Below are 27,343 nucleotides of genomic sequence, written 5' to 3'. Positions count from 1 at the left end.
GTTAACAAACACATTATCTCAATGTTTACAAGCTTCTGTGCACTAGATACAAGCCGTTATGGGCAATATGTTTTTCGCAGCACATCTTGTAAAGTTTTTTATACACGATTTTATTTCAAAGAAATAATTAATATTTGTCGCTTGATGATTTAGTTTGTTTAACAGTGGAATTTATGTAAGTATTGGAGCTTTTTGATATTATATTTCGTGGTTTAGTAAATGCCATCTCCTAGGAAATAGTACATGTTACATGTGTAACACATGTTTAGACGTTAAAAAAAACCAAGTCAAGTTTTCAAGTCTGAGCTTGTTTTTGGAGAAGATCAGCTTTTCAGAAAACTGACACACGCCATCGACTTTTTGCGTCTAAGGCTTTCTCTAAATGTTTTCCTTTGCCATACAAGCGAATGTTAAATTCGCACATAAAAAGACAGGACTTTGATGTCGTTGGAATTCGAATGTAACTAAACTACCTCAGGGAAGAGAGTGGCAGGCCGAAGGCCAACACTGCTCTTTGTCTTTCAATGCAATATGATAAAATACTTAACATTTACAAATGACTCATCATAGATATTTTAAGTAGGTCTCACACTATTTTTTTTATAATCCTTTTACATTAGATAATTGATATATTATAAAATCGTATAATAATAAAAACATTAATAAACTATTTATATATTTTTATAGAATTTGTAGCAATTTTTCTTTTTTTACGAATTTACTTTGCGAACCGATCTAGCCGTGGTACAGTTTAATCATTAAACATAATCTGATTTTCACTGTTAACATCTAAAAACCCAGCGTTTATAAGACGCTTTGTGTACAATCAGCCATAATGTTTCAGCCCGCTTCCACAACATAAATCCTAGCACGAGTTACGAGCATGATAGAAGAATTTGTCTGAATTTCATTCACACGCTCTTTCCTTAATTTAGAAAAGGCTTCATTAGTGAAGTAAGCGTGTACAAACAACGAAACAATGCTCAGCTGTAACATTTTTAATTAAAACTTAAATTAAATACCGTGTTTTAAGTCATCTCCTGGCTCAGATAATTCGTAGTTTCATTGCTCTGAGGTTGTAGTTTGTGACTACGAAGGTTAATAATAAAAATAATGTTTTTTTTAGATTACTTTTTATATATATAGATAAAATTAATCTATTGCTTTCGAGCAATAGATTAATTTAAATCTAGAGCCCTCTAGGAAAGGTAGAGAAACCTTTCCTAGAGGGCTCCCTTTTCTCCTTTTGTAATTGAATATAGGTTGATTATATATTCCTTACAATCATGAAATAAATGTAATATATTTAAAGTTCAATTTAGGCGGTTAGTGTTACATAAGATACTAATGGTGTATTACTTTAAAATTTTAATGATATATATTTAGAACGAAATAACACGTATAATAAATATTCACTAGCGCCGACCCTTTATGGAGACATAGTGCGTCTGATAAATATCTTGTGAACAGTTGAAGAAGCTATTAGAATTTAAATAGAGTAATACACACTCACAGTATGTATAGTAAATATACATAGTCCAACTATCAACATAGCAATGTATGGTTATCATAGTAACCTTGCTATTAGTACTCTGCGTTACAACAGACTAATATCAAATATATTCTAGAATATTTTTCAAGAAAGCGCCGTTACTTTATGCAAAATAAAAATAATTGCTACCGGCAGTAATCTTTATATAGATTTTTCTAATTTATACAAAGTTTACGAACGAAAAATGAAATAAAACCCTGATATATGCCACCTTCGACGGTATTCAAGACTAGATTCTCACTTTACACATTATGTGTTTGAATACAGCACTTTGCAATATTTTGTAAGGTACCTATACAATTTAAATTCTAGTCGGAAGAGAAAGATAACATAATATATGTAATATATTCTCTTCTTCAATGCCGTAAGCGGTTCAAACTAAAATGGTCAGTTTCCAGTGCAAATTAGTAGCTTTGAAATTGTAAATATTGGCAGCCATTTCTTATCGTACATGAACAAACAAAATGTGCTGATGACGTCATCGCCACATTTAGTTTTCAAAAATATGTACTACTATTGCCTTGTTCTAACTATATCAAGTAAAACAAACAATTTTTCGACCGCGCTTAATCAAAACAATTTAAACCGTCCTTTAACAAATGACCGCTTGTTGCTCTTCATTAAGCCATTTAACCCTATTGGGACATAAGCCATAAATGCCTGTCATATCCACAGATTATATTCTATGAGATGGTAAATGAATGAACTACTACGACCCAAACAATTTTAGAATAGGCAGACTTTTTAGAGAGGTATAAATTGTAATTAGAACATATTTAAACTGCTAAAATTAATAAATATACAGTATTTACAATGTTTTGACCTACATTGTAATAATAAACAATTAGTAGAAAGAAAATTAAACAAATTTAAAAAGTTTGGTCCCTGTTTACCTTTATCGCTGGCAGCATTTGCTCGCTGTATTGCAATACTTATTCTTTGAGCGAGGAAAGCACCGGCTATGTGTTTGTACCAGTACTATCTACCAGAGCCAATTTAAAGCTTAATTAGAATATACTGAATTAACGTTACGTTCCCTACAAAATGGTCTTTATATCATCTAAATTTCTAGGCATAACACGAGACGAAAATCTTTCTTGGATCTTACATATTCTATCAGTATGTAACTGTCTTAATAATAAAAAAATCAAATCGTATTGTATATTAAAATTTATATATCAAACAACCGTAAGTAAAATATCTATTGTTGTTTAATAACCTGCAAAAACTGCGATTAACGGGCAATTAAACGAATTTAATCACTATTTACCAAGTTGAGTTAAAAGCTTTGAAATTCAAACAACGGTTCAGACAGGAAGCAAACGTCACGCCTCTAACGAGAGAGAATTAAATATAAGCATAACTCCCGGGTCCGCTTACATGATTTAATAATTTTCCTTTATTCAGTCGACGCGCCTTCTCAGAATACTATGGCGTGTGACAGGAGTCTTGATTAACCACGATTCGACGGCCTTTACCCCTATAGCCCGAGATCCAAACATCATTTTACCAAGCATAGTTTAATATTGAGAAGCTTTGTCTTAACCGAAAAAATATTCTTTGTTTTTCAATTACTTTTTACACAAATTTAGGCTCTTACTCTGGACGTATCAAATTGATATGTAGTCTGAGAGTTATTGGACTATTTATTTTATGAATTTAACATACATTATAGTATTTAAAACATGATTCTAAATTGTGCATTGAAAATGGGACTTTAGTAACACGTAAATAATAAGAGATGGAAGAATGTTTTCGATTTGGTTTCATTTTGTGTTTTATTGGATTTGTGATATTTGGAAAAATCCTTTGCAAATTCTAGAGTTGTAGTAAACTTTAGATTTTCTTAGGTTAAACTTCGTAGAGCTGCTACGGAGTGTTTAAGATATACAATACAACTGAACTCTCAAACTAGATTTCGGAATATATCACCAATATTCGAATTCTTAATAGATCAAAGATTAAATAAAAGATCGTATTGTAAATATTGAATGACCTTACGCTACTGTTAAAAATAACTCCTAAAGAAGTTTCGGAAGTAATAAATCGACTTAATTAGTCAATTAAGCTTCCGAATGAAAACTTTGAGATGTATCTAAAGAATATATTATAGGTATGAATTTAAAAACATTCAACTTTGGCGGAACAGATAAATTGTTTTCATTATTTTCAATTTAAATACGCGTTTTATTAACTACAAACGTGGTGGTAGACTATTAACGCATTGTAATTATTAATGAAGTTTATTTTTCATACTCGTTTACTTTATCATCTTTGGTTGGTAGATGAAGATTACGTCTGTAGAAATCTTTAGATTAAGGGTGGTTGGTCGTTGGTCAACCTAGTACGTGAGAGAGTTTGCTGAGGTAAGGACATGGAGGAATTTTATCTGCTGCTAATCACATTCCAAACGCCTATAAATTATTAATGAGAATTATTAGCATGTATAGAATCGTTTTTGCTGTAAGATTATCATTAAAATACATAAAATTAGTAGTACAAAAAGTAGTAGTAGTAGTTCAAAGTTAACAAAAGTACAAAATAATATTTGAATAAATAAAATCCCACCTTTTCGCAAACGCTCCGACATGTTCCTGTGGCTTTATCACAGCATGCTGATATATCTGAAAAAAGAGGTTTAGATTATGAATCGATATTTATGACGCGGTGTTAATTTGGCATTCTATCCGAAGTTATTTGAAAGTAGTCTATGTATGTACAAAAATAAATATGTGCAGTACTAAACACTGTGTAAAAGCCGAGTGTATCAATGAATTTTTCAGCAATGCCTACTTAACTTTTTGATTAAGGCGAGGTAAGACCAGCAGTACGACCTTAGATCGATATTATATATCTGTTCAATAAATTAGAAGTCGGATTCTAAGGCCAAGCAATAAACATCAAGAAATAGAGGTCTTAAGACTATATTTTACTTAGTACAATTGCGTTTTGTATAAGTTTATAGTAATATAAAGACTATAAGAAAGATTTATACAATTATGAAATTTGAAGATGCGGCCCCGTTGGGCAAAAACGCCCCCTCCAACTTTTTCCATCTTCTGAGTTTGATTAGTATAACTATCTTTATATTTAGTCTTAACCTACCAATCCTACACATATAAGTAATTCACTAAACTTTTGCTAACATCGCAAGGAAGCGGAAATAATTAACCAGCCATCATCAAATGTTAGTACGGAACAATGCAACTTTAGTTACGTAATCAGGAATTAATTGTTATAAACTTGTATATTTGTGTTGGTGAATTTGAAGTGTACTTATCTTTATGATTTAACTGTTCATACTTAGAACTTGCAGTGATGATTTAAATGTAACTGAAATGCTTGAATGTTAAAGTAAAATGACGGAACATTTTTGTAAATCTATTCTAAAAAATCATTGTGATTCATTAATACTTAAGTAGAAAGTAGCACAAAGTTATAATATAATGTAAATATTTATTTGTACTTTATTTATTAAAAACTCGTGGCGTAAACATAATACAATTGAAACCTTATCGGTTTCAAGCGATCTCTTTCAGGCGACGACTTTGAAATGTTGAGAAAAAAACTAATGGCGCTACAATCTTTCAGGTCTGGTATGTTAATCCATGTGATTATGCTTTTTTATCTGTGTCTGACACACGCCCTCGATTCTTTGAGTCTGAGCCACGCTGATTTCTTTTCAAAAATATAGGTAAATTGCCTTTGTAAAAGCATTTTTGAATGCAGCAGTTTTGAATTAAATAGTTTCAAACTTTCGTTTCTTTGTTTAAGAATTGATAATATTCGTAAGGTAAATATAATAAATAAACGCAAATTACCTCAATACTAAAAATGCATAAATAAATTACCTTTGCAATTATTATATAACTTAAAGTACCAATTTCCGTTTGTATCGATATTATCATTAATAATTTAGAGAAAGTTTAATATAGCAACCAGTTTGCATCTAGTTAAAACCAAATTACACCTTCAAGACTAGCACGGTGTGATTATAACTTTTATACAGGATAACCTTTTTAATGTTTTACAGTCACCAATCATTGCAACTTTTGATCTGTATCGTTCAACACACTTTTTACAAACACCTTTAATTTTTTTTAAATTTGGTCAACAAAAACATTGGTAAACATATAATATTTAAAAATGGAACATTCATTCATAATTCTATTCATACATTGTATGTACAATAATAATCTTAAGCGTTAAATCATAAAGATAACTAATTTTTAAATTAATTACCATAAAATAAACTTGCCCCATTAGGGAACTTTTTCTCAATCTGGTCAATGTCCTTTTACTCATTTAAATAATGCATTTCAGTGTTTCACTTCTCGTTTTTGTTCGAGTAAAATGGAAACTTTTTTCAAAAGCGGGTTGAGTCGTGATTCCTTTCAATGTTCCCAGACATTCAATAGCTTATGTTATACAAATATCTAAGCTTTGTGCAAATAGCTTTTAGTTATTACACCACTTTGTGAATGGTAAATAACTGTTTGTTAAATGTTTTTATTTAAGTATGTTTAGGCCCTACGCAAAAAAAACACTGGAAGTAATAGGCGTAACTTTCCTAGATTGGGTAAGTAATACCGACGCAAATGATTGTAAAGTTTACAAAAACGTAGTGGCACGAGGACCGTGTCGCTACGGTTTCGACTACCGTGTAAATAGTTACTATATAATATTATATGTAATATACTTAATGTACCCGAACCCTTTGTGTGTCAAATTTATATAAAGTTAACGCAAAAACGTTGAACTTTACTCAATATTATTCTGACAAATAGTTTAGTTTATATACTATTAATAGTAGGTATTTATATTACAAAATACTTTAGTGTTAGAGTTATTTATGTATTTCAAACATACATACATTATCTTTACAGCCTATGCCAATACGACAATCTGGAGAAGCATTACTTGTTACACAAATGAAAACTGAAAATAGTATTCACTGTCTTACATGGCTGTTTTAAGGCGACTGTCTTCATCCACGTGACAAATGGAATAACGATATAGACATAATTACACATCTATAATACCGTTTACAGGACTCCGGGATTTCAGATACTCACTGTATCAGACTGATTAAGTATCACAAGATTTTATTAAATTATTCAGATGAACAACAAATTCAATTTGTTAACTGCGGGTGGAGACTTAATTAGCAGGACGTGCCCGTCGGATAAATAAATTAGCCGATTGGCCGTTTCTCATTATTGATTTATGAGGCAAATCTATGAACATTCCGTATCTGTACATTTTATTGAATTTCAATTTAATTTACTTTTAATATGTAACTAGCTGCCCCCGCAAACATTTCTCCTTAACGTGAGAATTTTATATATAATATGTATGTATATATATTGTATAATGAATACTACGTCTTTAATTACTATAGTGTAGATAATAGTAAACATCGTCGCGTTTGCTTCTGTGTACGTTTAGGAATTTATTATCATAAAGTCTACATAATATTATATACAATACATTTGTACATATATCAATATGTTCATTTTCCCGTCCCCAGGTTTAAATTACATGTAGTTATTTAATAAAAGCGCAAGCTTAATGTGATTGTAATATTTAAAATAATACGTCATTTAAGAAAATAAAATGGTTTTTTTATATTTTTTTTCGATTGCTTTATCATGGATGCTTATTATATATTTTATCTTGTGTAACAAAAAAAGAATACATACAGTAAAAATACAAGGATGTTTATAACTAAACAGAAGTTTCATAGACCTTATGCGCAAAGTTTGCAAGGAAGCTGTGAAGACAAAACTTTGGTAGCTCAGGGGAAATGAAGACCGCTATACATTGCACAATATCTTGGATTTGTATTATTCATGAGCCTTAAACATTGTTCATGTTTTTAAATGTTGGTTTGTGTAAACAAATTTAAGTTATAGTACTATTGTAGAAAAAACACACAAAACACTGGGAAAAAAACTAAACCAAGTTTGTATATACATATTCAACTTTATCGAGTTTTTTAATTACCCACAAAATGAAATAACTTGTAAAACAAAGTTTTTTATGGATATTAGTTTTATAGTTCTAGGGTTTATATGTCAAAAGTTTTCATATTTCAGTAACGAGCAAGTTTAAGACATTACTTATGCAATACAAACATCTTTACTTTTGTCTTTAACTGGCGTGAATCTTTGAGATTTCATATGATTTCATATTGTGCAATGTGCACAATATGAAATCTTCACAATACCTTCTTTTTTGAACATTTGATAGATACACACAACACACACACAATTGATAGATAGAGAAAAGTAAAGACTTACTTAAACCTTACCTTGTGAGTTTGCAAACGCCAAGGAAAGTGCTGAAAAGATCAGCCTCCATCTCCAATGGGTCCCCCGTACCTCCATTCTTTCGTATGACGTCAACACATCTGCCATAAAAAAAAATTATTTATAAGTTTAAAATGTTTCATACTATACCACTATTTAAACATATTTTCTAAAACAAGGGTTAAATAAGAATATTGCCCATAATGGGTAAAGATATTGAATGGTTTCAAATTAAAATAATTCAGTCATCTGAAACTCATGTTTTGAAATAAGAAATTTCATTCCAATTTTCAGATTTTTTTTTTAATAACACTTTCATAGTATTATTGTGTGACAAATCGTTTGTAACATTAAAGCATTAGTCGTGGTAATGAAAGATAAAAAGTCGTAAATGAATAAGTGTAGATAGTTTACGCTATAAATTCTATTTTGTAAAAAAACAAACAAAATTACCCTTTAAATGGCATGAAATATGCCATCGGCAGAAGTTTATTGTTATCGAACAATAATTTCTTATGAAATGAAATGAAAAAAAATTGAACAACATTTCCCCCATTCATCAAACGTATAAATTTTTCATGTCGCCTTTGTTATGCTAATACTTGTACTTGAAAGAAATGGCTGCTAATAGGTTTCGAATAAATATTGTATCATGTACTTTTAATTTATTGAAACAATATAAAATTTGATTTAACTGGTTATGAATATCACTAAACGAGTAGGAATCGAGGTAAAAGTATCATATAAGAAACTACCACTATCATTATACAATATTGTACTTAATTTGGGTGCGGTTGTTTTTGTAATCAACTTTTAATTTTCAGACTCCCAGAACCAACATTGGGTTCCGCGAGCCTCTTCACAGGATGTGTTCTTCCTTAGATTCAATCAAAAACATTGACCCTTTTTCGCACTCCACTACTGCTTTGTTTAAGAATAAAATAAAGCAACTCTTAATGTCATAACTTTATATTACTTTTATGTGTGTTGTTGTCATGTATTATTTTTTGTATCATATATAAGTGTAACCTGTTGTAGATGCATCCAGTGTGTTTGTATTTGTTTTATTTTTGACTGTGTTTTTATTAAGGATGTCTCTGTTTGGTTTCCCAATAAATAAATAAATAAATAAATAATCTCGACATAAAGTAGCAGAGGTTGTTTTATCGGAAAATTCGTAAGCCGGCAATAAATCTCGTTGAAAAGGGGCTTCTACCCGGGCACCTGTTCCGAATGTAACTAAATGATAAATTACTTTTTGAAAAGCATTTGTTTTATTGCCAATTTACTTTAAGGTTAAATATTTATCATGTGTTAAATAATCACTATCACATACATTTACATTACGTGGTGATATCCAGTAGGTAAAACCCAGTACATACCTACATATTTTATACTAACTAAAACACAGAAATCGTAGGCAGCATTATGTTTTAATTCAATAGTTTTCACGAAAGTAACACAAATTGTATATAAATGTATCATAACTTAAATATCTTTGTTTATTTAATTGATAAGGCACAAATGCTCAACTTATAAACCTTTTTCTGTGCATTTCGTATAAATATTCACGTTATTTACTTACTTATTAAAGGTTTGTCAATTCCAAATAAAATTATTTATTGTTTTATATTCCACGCGAGGTAAAAATAATACACGAAATAAAGATTGCTTGAATATATTATTGTTATCTTTATCCTAGAAAAACTTTACACATAAATAAGGTTAAAACTCGAAAAACTTTAAGGCCAAATCGAAGTTCGACAAAGGAAGATTTGTGCGCATGTTTTAACTTGAGATTGCTTTTTAGGATTGAAATATAATGCTACACAACACCTGGGGAAATAAATAACGAAATATTTTACTTTTTTCGTAGCACAATAAGTCATTTAATCAGAATCAATAAATGATTTATGTGCTATATTCTCGGTAAATAGATAACTGTAAGTGTTAATCCATAGTTTTAGAATTTTCCTAATTATATGCGGTTAAAAATATTATCTCATAAAATAATATTTGTCTCTAACTTGGAAATTATTTATACATTTTTTTTAAATGGTTATCACGCGCTTTCTTATCACTTATTAGTTCAGTTTTAATGTAATTACTCCCGTTAGTGTTATCTATATTGATACATTGTGTACATTACTTTCCATCTTACCTTGTATAAAAACAAATATTTAATTTTCACTAGAAATTTGCCACATAACTTCAAAACACTCTCTGTCCACAGACAATCAAAACACGTAAACTACTGCTATTCCCGCGCTTTTATAAGTCCAGCCTAACTTCACTGACAACCTTTCTCGCGCCAAATTCACGCGTTACTAAACCACATACATTCATTCAACTCTAGCCCATAGTCTATCCTCTTTTCTCTTTGGTCTTTCCGTATAGTGCTATCTCATATCGCTTCCGCTTGATGAACCCTATTGAGCTCGTTAGTCATTAATTAATTCTGCATAAGAAAATTACTTTTAATTTAACTGAAACACAGATGCGACGCTGATGATTCTGTATGTGTTAAAAAACTTGCCGGTCAATAAAATGTTTAACGCACTTGTGTGGTCTAAATATAAAGTGTTTGTTACTGTAGTCAATAGAGATATTATGAATTATGGTGTGTATAAAATACTATAGACATTTAGTGTACGCGTATTGGCAAGGACGCAGAGAAACTTTTTACTTGGATTAGTTGTCGTTGGGATCGTAGGTTCGGTTCCCGGCTGTGCACCGTTCTACTTTCTGTATGTGCGTTATTCTCTCGGTGGGTGAAGGAAAACATCGTGAGTTAATCGGTATGCCTTAGACCCACAGAGGCGACCGCGTGTTAGGCATAGAAGACTGATCACTATTGGAAAAAACAAATGATTACGAAACATACACATTTATCTGAAGCCGAGCCCTAAGTGTTGATGACGAGTTTGTTGTGCCACCGGTCTTTTTGTATATTTTACGAAATTTATATTTTAGCAAGCGCAAAACTTTTAATTAGCTTAATTTATTTTAACAGTATAAAATTAGTAATAACAGTAACAATTTTTATTGCCTTCTGGGCGACAAACTTTGTACGTAAAGTTGAATTTATAGTTTTTCAAGAACCATATTTTCGCAGCCGTTTCGCTTCGTCTTTCTTCATTACAAATGAGTTAAACGAAGAAAAACGTCTTTCATTTCGTACAACTCTGGTTCGTGTCACTTTTTACTTAACAGCATTTCGAGAATTTTACCTTGCAATAGTACAATAAAATATGAAACTTATAATTTTAAAAATTATTAATATATATAGTATTATTATTAGATGTTTAAATCTAACTACGTTATAAACATAGATTATATACTAATTGCGTAGGTTTCGCTAAAACTACTAAGTCTTATCATTAGTAATTTAATTACTTAAGTAATTCAAGTATAGTAAATTACTTATTACATCTAACGATTATTAAATAATTAGAAGTAAAAGCAGCTTATACTAATTAAAAGCCCAGAAGTACTCGTCTACCTGCAAAGTCAAGTGGTTCCGTCCTCAACAGTAATGATTTGCAAATGGAGAGTCAAGTGACATGCCGTGGACAGAAACTTAAAAAATTGGCGCCGGTAAATGCCTTGCAGACTTGCTGTTGACTGTGGTTTTTGTAACAATTTCTTTTACTTCTAAAAAGGCATCATTTACAATAACTGTAAAATATTTATGCTAAATTTATCATTATTTGACTATATAGCTTGTATGTGTAGGGACGTTTTTCCGATAATCTATATCTAGAAACAATTTGACGTTCGAAATTCAAATATTTCAACGGTATTTAATAATATTATGTACTTATTTGTTTCGTCAAAGTAGATCTTCCTGTTAGAATCTGTATTTTTATGCAAAGTATAAAAGTTATTGCATCGACTTTAATGTATGTCTTAGACTTAGATATTAGTTAGGTATCACAGTCTCGACAGACACCCTCGGGGATAATTCTCTATCATCAATAAAGTACTAGGAAAGCTCCTGTTCGAGCTGAGTGTATAAAATTGATGGTTCTCAAGGGATTATTGTAATGAATGGTTATAAATAAGTGACTCGTAGTAATTACTATTAGAATACTGCGTAGAATTAGCATAAAATAGTCTTTGTCAAGATTCTTATCTTATTTAGTATCGAAGAATCCGTCAATTTTTTTCTTCAGAATAGTACACTTAGTAAGAAAGAAAAAATCTTTATTACCCATGATAAAAAAGGATAACTAATCATTCTTGGAAAGAGTAACTACACTTGCTACCACACTAGGATTTCCTGTGTGGTCGTGGCAGCTAGCCATTTGACATATTAATGATTTTAGGTACTTGACGTAATAAATTCAACATAACACTTACTATATAATTAATCTTCTATTGCACAAGAAGAATACTTTCGGTTTCATGATAGGACAGGTTTAGAAAATGTTTTTTAAGATTGTTAGTGAATGTATAGGTACATTTTTTAATCGATCGTGAAAATTTTGTTTTTAAGAAAGTGGTTAAAGATGTAGCAAAACGTGCCACAAATATTTGTGTTCTTCATAATATCATATTGTCAGACCCATATCTTTGGGCTAACTACTAACTACTAAGTTACCAAAGATATATCTTATATATATATGATAGAGCTCCTTCAACTAATCATACAAGGCAAAGTGTCAGGTAGAAGGAGACCTGGCCGCAGACGTACGTCCTGGTTGAAAAACTTAAGACAATGGTTTGGTCAAAGCACCAAGTCATTGTTTAGAACCGCGCCATCCAAAATTAAAATAGCCATTATGATCGCCAACATTCGCAAGGAGATGGCAATATAAGAGGTAGAAGAAATTGTAAAAGCTATTCGGTCGTTTGTTCTTGTCCTATAAGAGCCAATTTTCATAAATTATATTCAAGAATTCAAAACATGGAAGATACTCATTTCTTCGACGTTATCAGAAAGTTATTGCAAAGTTGAACTATGAATTACTAAAAGACGTTGATTGATGACGCGATAAATGTTTATTTAATGGACCTTGGTTTTCTGTGTTAACTTTAGCAGCTTGGTATCCCAAAATTGAAATTGAATCTATTTCACAAATTGAAAGAAAATATACGACAACACATTTGAAAAATCGTGAAATGAAATAGTTAAATTTAACATAATGAAGTGCTAACATTAATACTGACATTAATCTAAATCTCTAATAGAAATAATTTTTATAATGAAATAAGCCTTGAGAGATAACCGACATTGAGAGCGTCCAGGGACTACGGCAACACATACCTAACATGTATTAGTGAGTGCTAACATTAGTCTCCTGCCCATTTACTCTCTGTTCTATAGATAAAAAATAAACTTTATGATCCTAATTCACAGTAGCAATATTCTGTATATTATGTTTTTAATACTATGTATATACTTTAATAAACAATGAATTCTCGACATTATAGTTTTGGCAAAGTCTGTAAGGATAATGTATGTAATTCTGTAATTAATAAAATATATCTTTTATGGTTTTTTGTACTTTGTATTTTGCACTGCTTTGGTCACTTTGGGGAGACCTATGCTGAAAAGCAAGACGATCAAGAAACCGGTGTCTAATAGGAAATAATATGATAATATATACATTTACTTTAACTAAATTTCGTTAATAAGTATAATTAATATATCAAGTAGAAATAAAATAAAATGTAACTTACAAGATTGTCAATAAAGACTACCTATATTTATTTATTTATTTCGCACTGACAAGCGAGCAAGCTTAAAAGTTCGATATAAACGACTGGGAAATTTACAACGGAATAATTTAAAACTCTTAGAAATTACGACTGGCATTTCTAAATAGCATTTGTAAAATCACATGGCCACGTATATTCGGCGAAAGTTTATTTATCATTGCGTCCGTAGACTTACTTGGTGGACCAGGTCCACCGAGTCTGTTAAATGGCAAAGAATGCAAACAAATGCTATTGTTCTAAAAGTTCGTTGTTGTTTTAAAAAAGAATACAAATTTAAATACTTTTGCTTCTGTACCGGTCAGTCTAAATAACTTTAATCTTCGTTCTAGGAATAAAGTTTTCTTGTCTTCAGTGCGTTTTTGTAGTCGAAAACCAAAGAAGAAAGAACCCTCTGATTCGGACGATGGATCCGCCCTTGTGTGATATATATTTCAATATGTTTTTTGTTTAAATTCTGATGTCTAAAGGCTAGACCACCTTCACCTTGTTTCACCTTCCTGTTGATGTCTCTCGATGCCCCTCGAAAAACAAAATCACCTGTTTATTTATGATATGAACATTGCCAGAACAGATATATATTCATTTAATAATGCAGGTATGATATTTACATTAAGAAATTGGTATATTTTAAATGCAAATAGTAAACTTGTAGATTATAAAAGACAGAAACATCAATCGAACTGCAAGTGTGTACAATCAACTCAAATTGCTCAAAGAACAACAATCGAGCTACGATTCATCCATTGAAACGAGTCTAATGCATTTGATAGAATCGTAGGTTATTTCTTTTTCTGAAACATATTTATTTTCGTTAGCAGAGAGTATCTGATATTATTATTAGCATTACGTTTCTTGATTTTATTAAACAAGGAATTAAACAATAAAGGAAGATGTAAAAACGTCATTGCTGAATTCAAAGGACTACTTAATTTTTTATACTTACCGCTCTTCTGTCGGCATTTTGGTTAACCAAAACTAAGTTGACCGAATTCTGGATCTCAACTAAGATATTTCTTCAGTAAGTTTTAAAGTTCTTTAATGTAGAGCAGTTTAACACAAACTTTTAACAAAATTTTACTAAACAATATTATTGAAAAATACATTGAAATTTTAGCGAGCGGCAAACAAAACCAAAATTGACAGTAAATAAAGAATGAGTGATTTGGTAAGAAAACTCGAAAAATGCGATCGTCAATGTACATACTTTCAAAATTATGGAAATATAGACGTTCTACAAAGAATGACATACCAAGGTAAAAATAGATTCTAAACGATTTACCTTCATTTTCGCAACTATCTTGATGTTGACCTTCTAATGTTCAACTATCTTATGATCAGTCACATAGGATTTTTGTACACACACTAGTGTCCCGAAATCTAGACACGTACCAAACCAAGTGAAAGAAAAATTTTTTTAAGAGTCTCGCATTAACAAGTTGATTGTTTCGCATGTGACATCTTCGTAATTTAAATTTAAAATCTAAAGAACTTGGTATTCATCTAGTACTCAATTTTTTGTCCAGGAAGAATAAAACAGAAAGTATAAAACGGGTTAAAATTTTTATGTATAATTATATTTTAACAAGTTACATATATAGTGTTATATTTTAACAAGGGCAAGTTATAAATCTCTTACCTGAGAGTTTTAATTCTAAAAATACCTTTTTAGATCCGAAATTACTAGTTCGTAATAAACTAGTATACCTAATACAAAAAAAACATAAAAAAGAACCCGTCTGGTTGTAGTGGATTCAACGTAGCTATTCTAATTCATAACTGAAATGCCTCACTTGGCTCCTGATAATTGAATTGTCACTTTGGCAAAAGGATTAGATTTTTAATAAATGCGATAATCATATCTTCAAATATATATAAGTAGATGACTGCAAAATTCAAAGAGAATTCAAAATCATTATAGCCGACACAGTGCAAAATTTGCTGACAAGGTTTGTGTAATGGGTTTAGACTTCAATTTATATTCCCTTCTGCGGAGCGTAAAGCAAAATTATAGGGGATCAAAATACTTTTTTATAAGGGCAGGAGAGTTACGTTTGAATAGAATAGAGTAAAGAATTTAAAGAATATGTGACTTGCGCTAACGTGGAATGCCAATGGTTTATATATCATGAATGTAATAGAGAAGTCTTAGATCTCCCGAGCACGTCGAGTGAAAAACTGCCTTATGCGATAGCACAAAACCAAAGCGAAAGCCCTTTTGACAATCGCTAACCAGCTGGTGGCAACATACCCCAGGTGTTGGTTGGTTTCCGCTATTTAAAAGGAAAGGAAAGCTTTGGACTTGCAATGTTTTATGCCAATTACTTTCAATAAAATTTTATTTTTTATTATCTCAAACATATTCTATAACCAGATTTTAAATATTTCTTGATAACCAAGAAAGTAATTCCATTATTTAGATCGTAAATCAGTCTTTATCTTTTTGTCATATACTTACAAACCTCTTTGTATGTATAATTTTACCTTTTATGCCGTGGTTATTTTACCTTTTTTTTTATTTTGTTTTCAGGCATATCGGCGTACAAACTGCTTAGATAATAAGACCCTTCAAGTACCTAACTACTACAAACGTAGTCTTTATCGGCGTTGGAAAAAAAATATCGTCTCATTTTTTCGTACGCGCCATCTTTTTCTTGTCCCTACCACGATTAATTCGAAGAGATTCGAAGGATGAATAACAAAAATATAATAAAGATGACAGTGATAGTAATAATTATGTTACAATTAAAGAAATTCTGTAATAATATTAGTAATTTTATTCATTTTTTTCACATTAATTTCATCAAAATTTCATTTTACCTTATTACTAATATTAGTAATAAGGTAAAATGAAATAAGTATTCATGTCTATGATAATAAAAGCATTTTGTTAAACTTTATCTAATTTAACTTTATTTAACCAATTTGTGTAAAGTTGCATTTTTAAAAAAATGAGGTCATAAGGAAGTTTTACTTCTTACGTGTGTCCACTACCACACACAATTTTTTCTATTTTAAAGACTGGTTTTGAAAATAAAAATACAATGTCGACAATCATTATTCTACGATTTATTTAACTAATAAATATTTACACTTCTTTACATTCATTTATTCCGTCTTGTCTCACATTCCCATCTAAGTTGAATACGATAAATTGAAACTGTATGCTTACAATTATGTAATAAATTAATCTGCCAAATGATGCTAAAGGAATGTTCATACGGTTTTCTTTTCTGAAGTATTCCTTCGGTAAAATGATTGCAGAAAGGCGATAAATCTAAATATAAAAATTCAGTTGATTATAGATTTAATATATAAATTGGAACTATACAAGCAATATTTTGGTTGATTGCCTTTATTCATTCTACTACATAATTGAAATACAATGTGATACTAATTTTATGTGTTTATAGAAAAGCTTATTGGTGACGTAATTGTTATAGTAAAGTTCTTTAACAGTATATTAGTAGTAAAATACTTGGTATATTATAATAATATGGTATCACTACTGATTTTTTGTATCCATATGGTAGAATGAATAAATGTCTACTATGTTTGGATTTAGTATGGAGATTGTTTCTGTTTAAGTACGGCCTGAACGCACTTGGCCATAGTGGGCGAGGCGCGACTAATTGCGTCTGTCATGAAGAAATCTTCTAATTGCTTTAACTGGACATCCAATTTTCCAGACACCGGTTTCTGTAAACTCTGTAAGAAAAGCGCGTATCAAAATGATGCATATAATAGCTACATGTTCTGTTAATATATTAATCTTCTTGAATAAATTATTAAGTTCTCTTGAGGTATAAAATCATATTTATTATATTCAATGTGATACTGGGAAAACTATCTTCAATAATGTCTAAACTACAATTTCATGTTTTATTATAAATAAATATAGTTGAATGTCAATTGTCATTTAGTATAATTTTCGGTTTTAAGCTAGAAAGATATTCTTGTACATAAATAATAAAAAATGTATACTAACTGTTTTTTCAGTATATAATTGTATTATGTGTTTGTACTTTTAATTAAACAAATTTTAGTTTATCGTGTAGAAACTGTTAAAAAACCAACCTGTGCCAAAACTCTAGCCTGGGCAAAGTAATTGTTATTCTGGACATCTCCATACGCGACGAGAGACGGACTTATCTCAGCCATCCTATCACGCACTTCGTCTAAGTTATCGTAAGGCAGACGCACTCCCAATACCTCCGAAAGAGCCCTGAAAAAAAAAGATTCTAAGATTTTTAAGTACATTACAGTAGGAAAAACGTATTATTGGACGATGACTCATATAGTTAACCGTTTTATGTAAATAACTGATATAGAACAAAATTTATTAGATGAACAACTACTAACTTAAACCGAAATGTTGGTAAACCTAAAGTTAAGGAAGAAGTTTAGTTCACCGAGCTAAACTTTGTTGACAAAACTGTATTCCTAGGAATAACAATAGATAGTAAATTCCATTGGGGCCCACACATTCTCTCTCTCTCGAGACTCTTTCCAATAGTCTGAGCTCTGCAGTTTCCTCATCAGGACACGGCTAATTGTGTATCATATCCTTTCACATCGTCATGTGCTACGGTATTCTACAGTGCGGTGCTACTGCAGATTATTATCTAGTTGATAAAATGGCCTGGGACTAGTGCTGGGCAGGCTACTTCTAATTAATTTGCTATATTTGTTTTAAAATAAGTATTGTTTGATAATTTGCTTTTTTAAAAGAGTACCGAGAGTTTTTTTACGCCGGCTTTTTCTCTCGACCTACACTCTCTGTCTTCTTTGCCGACGGGATTTGCGATAGGGATGCCTACAGATTCGAATTAATGACGTGGAATAGTGATACCTTGATGATCTTATGTTCCAAAATAAACGTATTTTTTTTTTAATTTCAATCCATATTTGTGCTGCAGAAACGGGCTGTTCGGGGTATATATTGTGTTACCCTAAGGGAATCGTAAGGAATAAGATAAAGGAATTACATATTATCACACCATCTGGCCAATATATTCTGGAATCTTTTACGTACTAAAAAATATATGCGATTTTAAAACAAATGGTGACTTTCAGAATAATACTCGAAAGAGAATTAATCTAATCGTACGACTAACCAGGCTCCAGAAGATAAACCACTCCTTATATGGAAATTGTATTCGTTTTTACAAGAAAATTCCAAGCGAAATTAACGAATTAGCACTGAAAAAAATCAATATTAAACGTAAAGTAATCAATAAAGCTTTTTATAAACTTGACGTAAAGAAGTAGTAAAGTAGAAGTAAAATCTATTACAGTAACATAATATTGCGTGTTACCGTAAAATTTTCCAGTCCTCCCTAGCCTTGCCCGGCGGAGTAACAGCGGGCAGGGTCTGCTGCGCCCGTCCTTCGGCGTTCACGTACGTTCCCCGTTTCTCAGTGTACGCTGCACCCGGAAATACCACGTCCGCAATCGACGCACCCGCGTCACCGTGATGGCCTAAAGAAAAATATAACTGAATCCATATAATGTTTCTATTAAATAATTTTAACACCAATAAACGAAAAACACTATTTATTATTACTTATTACTTTAATAAGACGACCAGGCTATATGCGATATTTTACACAAAAAAATCAAATACTGTAAAAAACCAATAACCTCTCAATTAACTATGAGCTGAACTAATACGGATAATATCATAGATTACATTGATATTTTATTTATCATTCTGATATTTGTTTATCCGTCATAAAAACCCACCTTGATAAATAACAACACAGTCTTTAGGCAAAGCCTCCCGAGTGACGACTCCTGCATCAGCTCCCAGTAGGTAAACAACCTTTGGTCCATCTTGCAGAATCGCTCCAACACCTGGTTTGTAACCAACGTCCAAAGCTGCCACTTGCGATGCAGTTCTTTGAAGAACGTTCAGGACCTGAAAATTTTCGGTTTAATAAATAAAATTTCAGTTTAATAACAATTGCAATGTACATGTTGAGGTAAAGTATTTTTTTTATTACATTAAAAAAATTTGACATTTTACCCTAATTTACATAATAAAAATATAATCTAAAGGCGGAATTCTTTACTACTTGGATCAAGGCCAACCAACAATCAAATCTCTACTCACATACAACGCTTGGACTATTACTGTTGAGAGATTGACATTACTGGATCAAACTGATAAAACTTATTTTGACTAGAAACTAATTTTAATAGTGTCATATATACATCAATCACCAACACGTCGATATACTAAATAATCGTGTATTCAACCGAGATCATACAAAACTTCTTTAATTCCTGAGTACTTAATGTAACATAATTTTGACTTCACCCTAGTATCTTAACGTTTAGAAATCTAAATATGCAATTACCTTCCATTCCTTATCTTCGAGCTTATCTTGCAACCGTAAAGCAAGTTCCTGTGTGAAGGCCAGAAGCGCTGGTCCTTCAGAAGTCTTCAGCTGATCGGCTCCAAGAATTACCACTGGTCTTTTAGCGGATTGCAGCCGTTTTAGTACCTCATGATTTGAGGAACCAGTCGCGAAGTCTTTGACAATAGAGGCTGAGTCGCCGACATGCTATAAATTTTTTTATATAAGATACAAAAAAAGTATTCGTTGTGTCATGTGTGTATTAATATTTTTTTTAAGAAGTTATGTACTACACCTGTGAAGTTTTTCAATACATTGTGAGGAATTTATGGAAAGAAGACGATAAAGCTTTTTTAATTCTATAATAGACAAACGAATAGACATAAACTGTTACGTCAGCTGTTTATTTGTTTATCCTTTTTTACATTAAAAGAAAATTATGTCTGTATGTGTGTCGGATGTTATATAATTAATGTCTTTGCACCAACTATTAAAAATTATACAAAAAAAGAAGAAAATACAAGAATACGAAGAAACAGCGACAGTGAATAATAATTAGAAGTAAGTTAGTTTAAATGTTTAATACATTTAAAACACAAATCTAATTTATTGTCAGTCATAAAATACGCCAAATCGCGGGAAGGCTATAAATACGCGCTTCCACACTCATCAATATACTCTTGCCGTAATTTGTACCAATTTTTCGCAAAGGCGAAGGCAATGACCCGATTCGTTTTTTTTTTTTTAGTAACATTATGTTAGTATGGATATGGTTGTTAAGAACTCTCTAAAAAAGACCATGATATTTGCCAAGTAGACGTAGTAGAGATTTCACGAAGATAACATTTATACATACATTTAAAAAATCTTACCGTGTATTCATAAGTAAGGTCAACTTTGGGGCCAATGTATGCGACATCAGTCTCCTTGTGTATAAACGCTTTACGTATACGTGCGTTCAGAAGCGGTGCTTCGAACCGTACGTTTGTTCCAATAAGCAGCACAAAGTCTGCGTCTTCCACATCTGTAAATATTTTTATAATTTAAGCGCCCTTGATTTTAGCTAACGAATAATTAAACCATCCGTTTTAATTTAATACAGTTTTTATATTATTTGCAAATATCGCGACTATTTTGATTTTCCGCAACTCCAACCAAAAAAAATCACTATAATTTAACTAACATAAAAATGACTTTTTTGATAATGGTAATAATAACTCACTGGCTATCTTAGTGTTTAAGAGATAGGACGAGCGCAAATCGGTACCAGACCCCTCCATGGGGAAATATTGTTCCGTACAAACGTTCTCTCCGCCCAATCTGTTCACCAAGTCTTTCAGGGCCACTAGTGACTCGGCATCTGCCAATTCACCAGCTATCGCAACCAACTAGAAAAACCACTTTTAAATAAGTAAAAAAGTTTATTTATTTATTTCACTACATTTTCTATCTTAACAGTAATTACTAATATGCTAGAATTCCAAATAGCTCCCACACCAATTATTCTAGATAAAAACATTAAAAAATTAAACTTATATTCCTAAATCTATCTATCCATAACTAAAAATAAAGTTGTTTATTACTTTTAATGTTTATCCATAAATTAAGTTGAACATTTCTTTATCCATATTAGTAATATTTTATTGCTAAAAATCTTACAAACAACAAATACATTTGAACAAATAATTATAAAATGCTTAACAGAAAATACCTTGTTTGGTGGGCAGTCTCTCATAGCTTGCGCAGCGGCTACAATAGCATCTTCCCATTCAACAGGGGTCAAATTACCACGACTGTCCGCTACCATTGGGGTTACCAGTCTTTGCCTCTTTAAGCCATCGCAGGCAAATCTTGACTTGTCTGATAGCCACTCCTCATTAATTTCCTATGTTATAAAATAAAATATTATACATTGAAAATATAACATATATTTAATTCAAACTTTATTCAAAACAAATAACATAATACATAAAAATTTACCTAATAACTAACCTTAAAATTTAATTATTAAAAAATATTATTAAAAGGAGTCCCTTTAGGCAAGGTTCCGAAAATACTGGCAGCGTTTCCCCTTTGAATAGCTAGACTAATTCTTTGTGCAAGGTAGCTGCCAGCATATATTTTGATTTGTTGGTCTGGCATATAATTTTTTTTAATTAATATTAATGTGAAGTTATTGTGAAATAAGTAATGTGTGTTGCTTTAAAAACTTCATTTTGTTGATTATTACGTATGTGTAAAGAATGATTTTTATAAACTCACCTCATTGGTCCTTGGTAAAATACGTAACACTTCGTTGGTTCGTGTCGCAACTACGATGTTACTACCCAGTGGGTCTAGAACATCCACTGAATCAATCTAAAATACATAATCAAATAAGTAATTATATATAAGTAATTCATTACGTAGCTTGTTTTTGTTGAAAGCCAATTAAAAGAAATATTTTTTAATTTAATGAGAAACTTCTAAAACTTAAAATAGATGTCCATAAAAAAGTTTTACTTAAGGTTTTTATCATAATACTCACTCTTCTAGTTTCCCAAGGCCTAGCTGCAAAACTGTATGGTTTTGATGTCAAAGCTCCAACCGGACAGAGGTCTATAATATTTCCAGAAAGCTCTGACAAGAACATTTTCTCTACATATGTGCCAACCTAGTGAAAAATTCATCATAAAAACATTGAGAATCACTTTAAAAACAAAAAAAGTAATTCAAAAAAAAGTCAATTATGTAAAGAGGAAAGAAGGGATATAAATCTACATTAATGAAAAACACATATATATACCTGCATGTCTGTACCACGCCCTGTTGTTCCAAAGTCATCCACGCCAGCCACTTCTGAGGCAAAACGAATACACCGTGTGCAGTGTATGCAACGTGTCATGATTGTCTTAATTAAAGGACCAACATCTTTGTCTTCAACAGCCCTGTTTGTGGCATATGGATTTTTTTTAATTCATGCTAGTATAATATAAAAAAAGACACAAATATATAGTTCTTTCAGATTATTTACTCAATTTGATTGGCTTGTCTATAATCTTTTAGCAAAAAAATACATTTTATGATGACCAAAAGGCGTATAAATTAGTACCAGTTAAAACATTGTCAAACCTTGTTTTTTTGAAAGAGGCAGAAAATAGGACCTATTAATCAGCCTAGAACATCTCAATTACCTAGTCCAACATAAATAGTAATTTATGTAAGTAACATAGTATATACATACTCTTTGAAGTTACCTGCTCACTACCTTCATTTGTTTTCATGGGTCTTTTGAAATAAAATATAGTTACCTCTTCCCAGAAAAATGTATGTCAGTGAAACGACTTTTGTCAGAGCCAAAAGCCATAGACTGATCTTGAAGATCACATTCCCCTCCCTGATCACAAATAGGACAATCTAATGGATGATTAACCAGAAGAAACTCCATAACACCCTCTCTAGCTTTCTTGGTTAGGTCAGATGTAGTCTTGACCCTCATTCCCTTCATGACAGGCATCGCACAAGCTGCTACAGGCTTAGGAGATTTTTCCACTTCAACCAAACACATACGACAGTTTCCAGCAACTGCCAATCTCTCATGATAGCAGAAACGAGGAATTTCTACACCAACCAATGCTGCAGCCTGAAAAAAAGTGAAAATAAATTGAATTTCTTTATTACTTTCATTTTAATAAGATTAAATTGTTTTAAAATAAGTACATAAATGTATGTCAGAGTTTTATCAAAAATTTAACTTACTTGTAACACTGTGGTGCCCGGTGGCACATAAACAGGTTTATCATCAATGAATACTTCAACCTTTTCAGCTTGAGTCAGTGCCTCTGCATATCTTCGAACTCCCAGGGGTGCAATGCGGCTTGAGGAGCTTAATGCAAGCGCCTTAGTCAGCGGTTGGCGCAGCATTTTCTGCTGTTAAAATATATTTACTATACTAAAGTAATGACACTTCAAAACCACATCTATTATAATTTGAAAAAAAATATAAAATATATGTCAACTAATTATAGTATAATTTAAGTGCCTAAAGACGACAAAAACTAAAATATTGCGCATTTATCTAGTTAGCCAAAAGTATTGAATATTTCAGCTGTGTTATGGTTACATAAGTACGAGCTTCTAACCTAAACAAATTATTTATTTTAGAAAACCGCAAATATACTTTTATCCTAAAATAATGCAATATATTTAAAAAAAATATTTAACATTCCCTAATTAATAAGTAAAAACCTACTGTAAATTTTGCCAAATTTTATGAACAAAATGACAGACCACTGTTGTATTTTGTATTATGACCAACTGTCACAATCTCTCAGTTTGCATTGTCAATAGTCAACAAGATTTATGACTATACGTCCGATCTATGTTAAAATTCAGAACAAAACGAATGATTATTAGTTATAAATATAATAATAAATTTGTTAATTATATTGAAAGTCAAAAAATGTGCTATTTAACATAGCTCACTAAATAAATCTGCAAGTATCTTGAGTAAAAATATTTGTCAGTATGTTATAACATGGCAACTCTACTTCTAGTCTGAGTTCTTTCAATTTTTTCTTTACTCAAGTTGGGTCGTACGGTGTGGTGCTTTGGATTTAACTTTTAACTTTTAGGAAAAAGTACTACCTTAAAAATGGCTTTCGGAGACGTTAAATCCGCACAAGGATTAAGTGAACTAAACAAATATTTGGCTGAAAAGAGTTACATATCTGGGTAAGTCTTGAAGAAATAAATTCTAACCTTTAATGATCACTTCTCCACGTCAACGCCAAATCATTTAGGCTTTAAAAGACAATTTTATGTAACGAACATTTAGGTAAATCTTTGTTTACAGCAGTAGGAACTTACAATATTTAAACTGTTTGACAGATATGTTCCATCTCAAGCTGATGTTCAAGTGTTCAGTGAAGTAGGTAAAGCGCCGGCCGCTAGTCTGGCACACGCTCTCCGTTGGTACAACCACATTGCCTCATACACTCCAGCGGAGCGGAAGGCATGGGCTGAAGGAGTGAGCCCATTAAAGGCTGGTGGTAAGCCCACAACTGCCCCAGCTGCTAAAGACGATGACGATGATGATGTTGACTTATTTGGGTCTGGAGACGAAGAAGAGGTAAATTCTGCAGTTTTATAAAAACTTATGCTAAGAAATAAGCAATACTTATTATATTAAAGAAACATTAAATATATTGTCTAATATATGTGTGCAAAAAAAACATATATATTTATTACTCACCACAAATCACTACTAAAGATAATTTTTTTTAAATACCACTGGAATAATATGTATAAGGTGAAACCTGTTCCTAAATATAAATTCTTACCCTGAAATCTGAATCATTTTGTTGTAGGATGCTGAGGCTGCCAAAATCCGGGAAGAGCGTTTGAAGGCCTATGCTGACAAGAAATCAAAGAAACCTGTTCTTATTGCCAAGTCCTCTGTCATTCTGGATGTCAAGCCATGGGATGATGAAACAGATATGAAAGAAATGGAAAAACTTGTACGATCAATTGAAATGGATGGACTTCTCTGGGGTGCTTCTAAACTAGTCCCAGTTGGTTATGGTATCAACAAGCTACAGATTATGAGTGTTATAGAGGATGACAAAGTATCAGTAGATTTGTTAACTGAAAAGATTCAAGACTTTGAAGACTTTGTCCAATCAGTGGATATTGCTGCTTTCAACAAAATCTAAATGGCACTAATATAAGTTGGCACCTTTTTAATAAAAGCTACCTGTACAACTGTGTTTTTTTTATTTTCTCAGGAATTAAAAGAAAATTATTTGTGTAAAAGCAGACATTATAAAGTAAACAATTTGCTATAAAGAAGCTGTAATGCTCATGGTCATTTTGAATTTTGATGTTAGATGTCAAGCTATAAGCAAGTATTCTAATTCAAAATTTATTTATTCATGTAGGTAACAATGTACACTTATGAACGTCAAAAAAAAGAAATATTAAATGAATTTAATTTTACATTTACTGCCAGTTCTCAAATCAAGGGCGTAGAACGGAAGAGAAGAACTGGCAATAAACTCTCCGCCACTCTTTATAATCGCCAAGTTTTTTTTTTACACAATGTTTGTAAGGAGCTGCAACCACTACAACTATAAACAAAGATTTGTCCTCTATCAACAGGAGGCATGGTGAAATAGGAGCACGCACTTACATACTCGTGAGAACAACACGCAAATACGTATAGTATAAACAACTAATATCACCGCATTCACGAATTCAAGTACGACCAGTCACCACAAGTAGCACCCGTTCACGAGTATGACGCATGGCCAGCCATCGGCCCCCTCGCCATATTTTAGGGAGAGAGACAACACGACGCATGGACGCCGCCACAAGCAATGACATTTGAGTGAGCATGACGATCCTTGAAATGTGCAAAATATTCCCTGATTGTTAAGAAAACTGCTAGATACCTTTATGCATTTTGTAAGTATATCTGGATAATTGGACTATCTTGGAACCCATAGATTGAAAGATTTTACTAAAAATGGGGTTTCCCCTAAATGCGAAAAACCATCCTTCGTGGTGGCGTCGGGAATAAAAAACGTCTGTTCGTCATGACTAGACTCATGACGAACAGACGTTTTTTATTTATTGGAGTAAGTGATATCACTACATAGATTAAAACAATGTCGCATTCTCTGCCCTTATATCCCTATGTATGCTTAAATCTTTAATACTACGCAACGGATTTTGATGCGATTTTTTTTAAATAGAGTGAAGAGGAAGGTTTATGTATAACAACATCCATCAATTAGTAGAGAAATAGTTGTAGAGTCGCGGGGTGGTCAATCGCCGAAGGGCAGGACGGAAGCTCACTGCTCACTGGAGTGAGCGAAGTACGCAGTAATGGTCCTATATGCCGCGCGGGCGGCTTTTAATTTGTCGATTATTTTATTAGGTAATTGGATCATCCGAATCCGTTAATACTTGTCGGGGCTTCCTACGAGCCTTTTTAGTCGGGAAGGAGTAGTAGCTTATGCTTTTGCGTCAGAGGCCGCGGTTCTCCCCCATTCAGGCCGATCTACGTTCACTAAAACAGCCCGAGCGGAGATGTAAAGGCCCTTAAGGCCAGCACAGCGAGATTGCCGTCTTGAAAAAAAGCGGTTCTCTGCACATTGAATTCAGCAGCGATCGAAAGCGTTTAAAATCAAAGCTCTCTAGCGAGGAAAATAACAATACATAATAAAAACGTGCTTTTCATCAGCATTGCATCCGTGCGAAGCCGGGACGGGTCGCTAGTCTTGATCTTGAAGATGTATAGCTTTCTTACTGAATAAGTTTTTGTTTCTAGGTGGAGATTCACAGTGGTGATCATATAAACGCTCTGCAAAATGGAACTTTAAGAACTGCTATTTTTGCATGTTCCAACTTTATCA

General features: G+C 31.9%; 3 protein-coding genes across 5 annotated transcripts in view; 1 reads left to right on the top strand and 2 right to left on the bottom strand.

The window, feature by feature from the left end:
- LOC110998569 (reversion-inducing cysteine-rich protein with Kazal motifs) overlaps positions 1-10,174 on the bottom strand; it is a 35,150-nt gene extending 24,976 nt beyond the window's left edge. Inside the window, exons 1-3 of the mRNA XM_022267274.2 lie at positions 10,025-10,174; positions 7,866-7,964; positions 4,121-4,176 (exon numbers count right to left, since the gene is read on the bottom strand). Of these exons, the coding sequence (XP_022122966.2) occupies positions 4,121-4,176; positions 7,866-7,941 (132 nt within the window). The 5' untranslated portion in view covers positions 7,942-7,964; positions 10,025-10,174. The remainder of the gene's footprint in view (positions 1-4,120; positions 4,177-7,865; positions 7,965-10,024) is intronic.
- A 6,457-nt stretch (positions 10,175-16,631) lies between these two features.
- LOC110998579 (NADH-ubiquinone oxidoreductase 75 kDa subunit, mitochondrial) lies at positions 16,632-24,263 on the bottom strand. 3 transcript variants are annotated; one of them, XM_022267285.2, is made up of 14 exons: positions 24,178-24,263; positions 23,685-23,855; positions 23,237-23,568; positions 22,732-22,873; positions 22,474-22,599; positions 22,209-22,304; positions 21,658-21,831; positions 21,169-21,334; positions 20,819-20,970; positions 19,947-20,153; positions 19,330-19,504; positions 18,903-19,065; positions 17,662-17,809; positions 16,632-17,292 (listed from the first exon to the last, which is right to left on the bottom strand). In XM_022267285.2, the coding sequence occupies exons 2-14, from the start codon at positions 23,847-23,849 to the stop codon at positions 17,146-17,148; spliced, it is 2,193 nt and encodes a 730-aa protein (XP_022122977.1). In that variant the 5' UTR covers positions 23,850-23,855; positions 24,178-24,263; the 3' UTR covers positions 16,632-17,145. The 3 variants fall into 3 exon arrangements, with proteins under 3 accessions (XP_022122977.1, XP_022122978.1, XP_045487497.1); XM_022267286.2 differs by having other exon boundaries at positions 23,685-23,852; positions 24,178-24,253; XM_045631541.1 differs by lacking the exon at positions 24,178-24,263 and adding an exon at positions 24,068-24,083.
- A 226-nt stretch (positions 24,264-24,489) lies between these two features.
- LOC110998567 (elongation factor 1-beta') lies at positions 24,490-25,688 on the top strand. Its single transcript, XM_022267272.2, has 3 exons — positions 24,490-24,659; positions 24,816-25,056; positions 25,295-25,688. Exons 1-3 carry the CDS (start codon positions 24,580-24,582, stop codon positions 25,637-25,639), a joined length of 666 nt encoding a protein of 221 aa, XP_022122964.2. The 5' UTR covers positions 24,490-24,579; the 3' UTR covers positions 25,640-25,688.
- Positions 25,689-27,343: the final 1,655 nt, after the last annotated feature.

This window comes from Pieris rapae, chromosome 2, assembly GCF_905147795.1.
Source record: "Pieris rapae chromosome 2, ilPieRapa1.1, whole genome shotgun sequence".
NCBI classification, from domain to species: domain Eukaryota; kingdom Metazoa; phylum Arthropoda; class Insecta; order Lepidoptera; family Pieridae; genus Pieris; species Pieris rapae.
The sequence above is the reverse complement of the archived record's forward strand: the minus strand, read 5'-3'. Positions and strand labels throughout refer to the sequence as shown.

What these genes read in the sequence shown, in the direction of transcription:
- LOC110998579 (XM_022267285.2), bottom strand. Translation starts at nt 23,849, where the DNA reads ATGCTGCGCCAACCGCTGACTAAGGCGCTTGCATTAAGCTCCTCAAGC. An exon ending in GAGACTGCCCACCAAACAAG is followed by an intron (nt 21,335 to 21,657) that starts GTATTTTCTGTT and finishes TGGTTTTTCTAG; the next exon opens with TTGGTTGCGATAGCTGGTGA. An exon ending in CTTAAACACTAAGATAGCCA is followed by an intron (nt 20,971 to 21,168) that starts GTGAGTTATTAT and finishes AAATATTTACAG; the next exon opens with ATGTGGAAGACGCAGACTTT.
- LOC110998567 (XM_022267272.2), top strand. Translation starts at nt 24,580, where the DNA reads ATGGCTTTCGGAGACGTTAAATCCGCACAAGGATTAAGTGAACTAAAC. An exon ending in GAAAAGAGTTACATATCTGG is followed by an intron (nt 24,660 to 24,815) that starts GTAAGTCTTGAA and finishes ACTGTTTGACAG; the next exon opens with ATATGTTCCATCTCAAGCTG. An exon ending in GGTCTGGAGACGAAGAAGAG is followed by an intron (nt 25,057 to 25,294) that starts GTAAATTCTGCA and finishes ATTTTGTTGTAG; the next exon opens with GATGCTGAGGCTGCCAAAAT.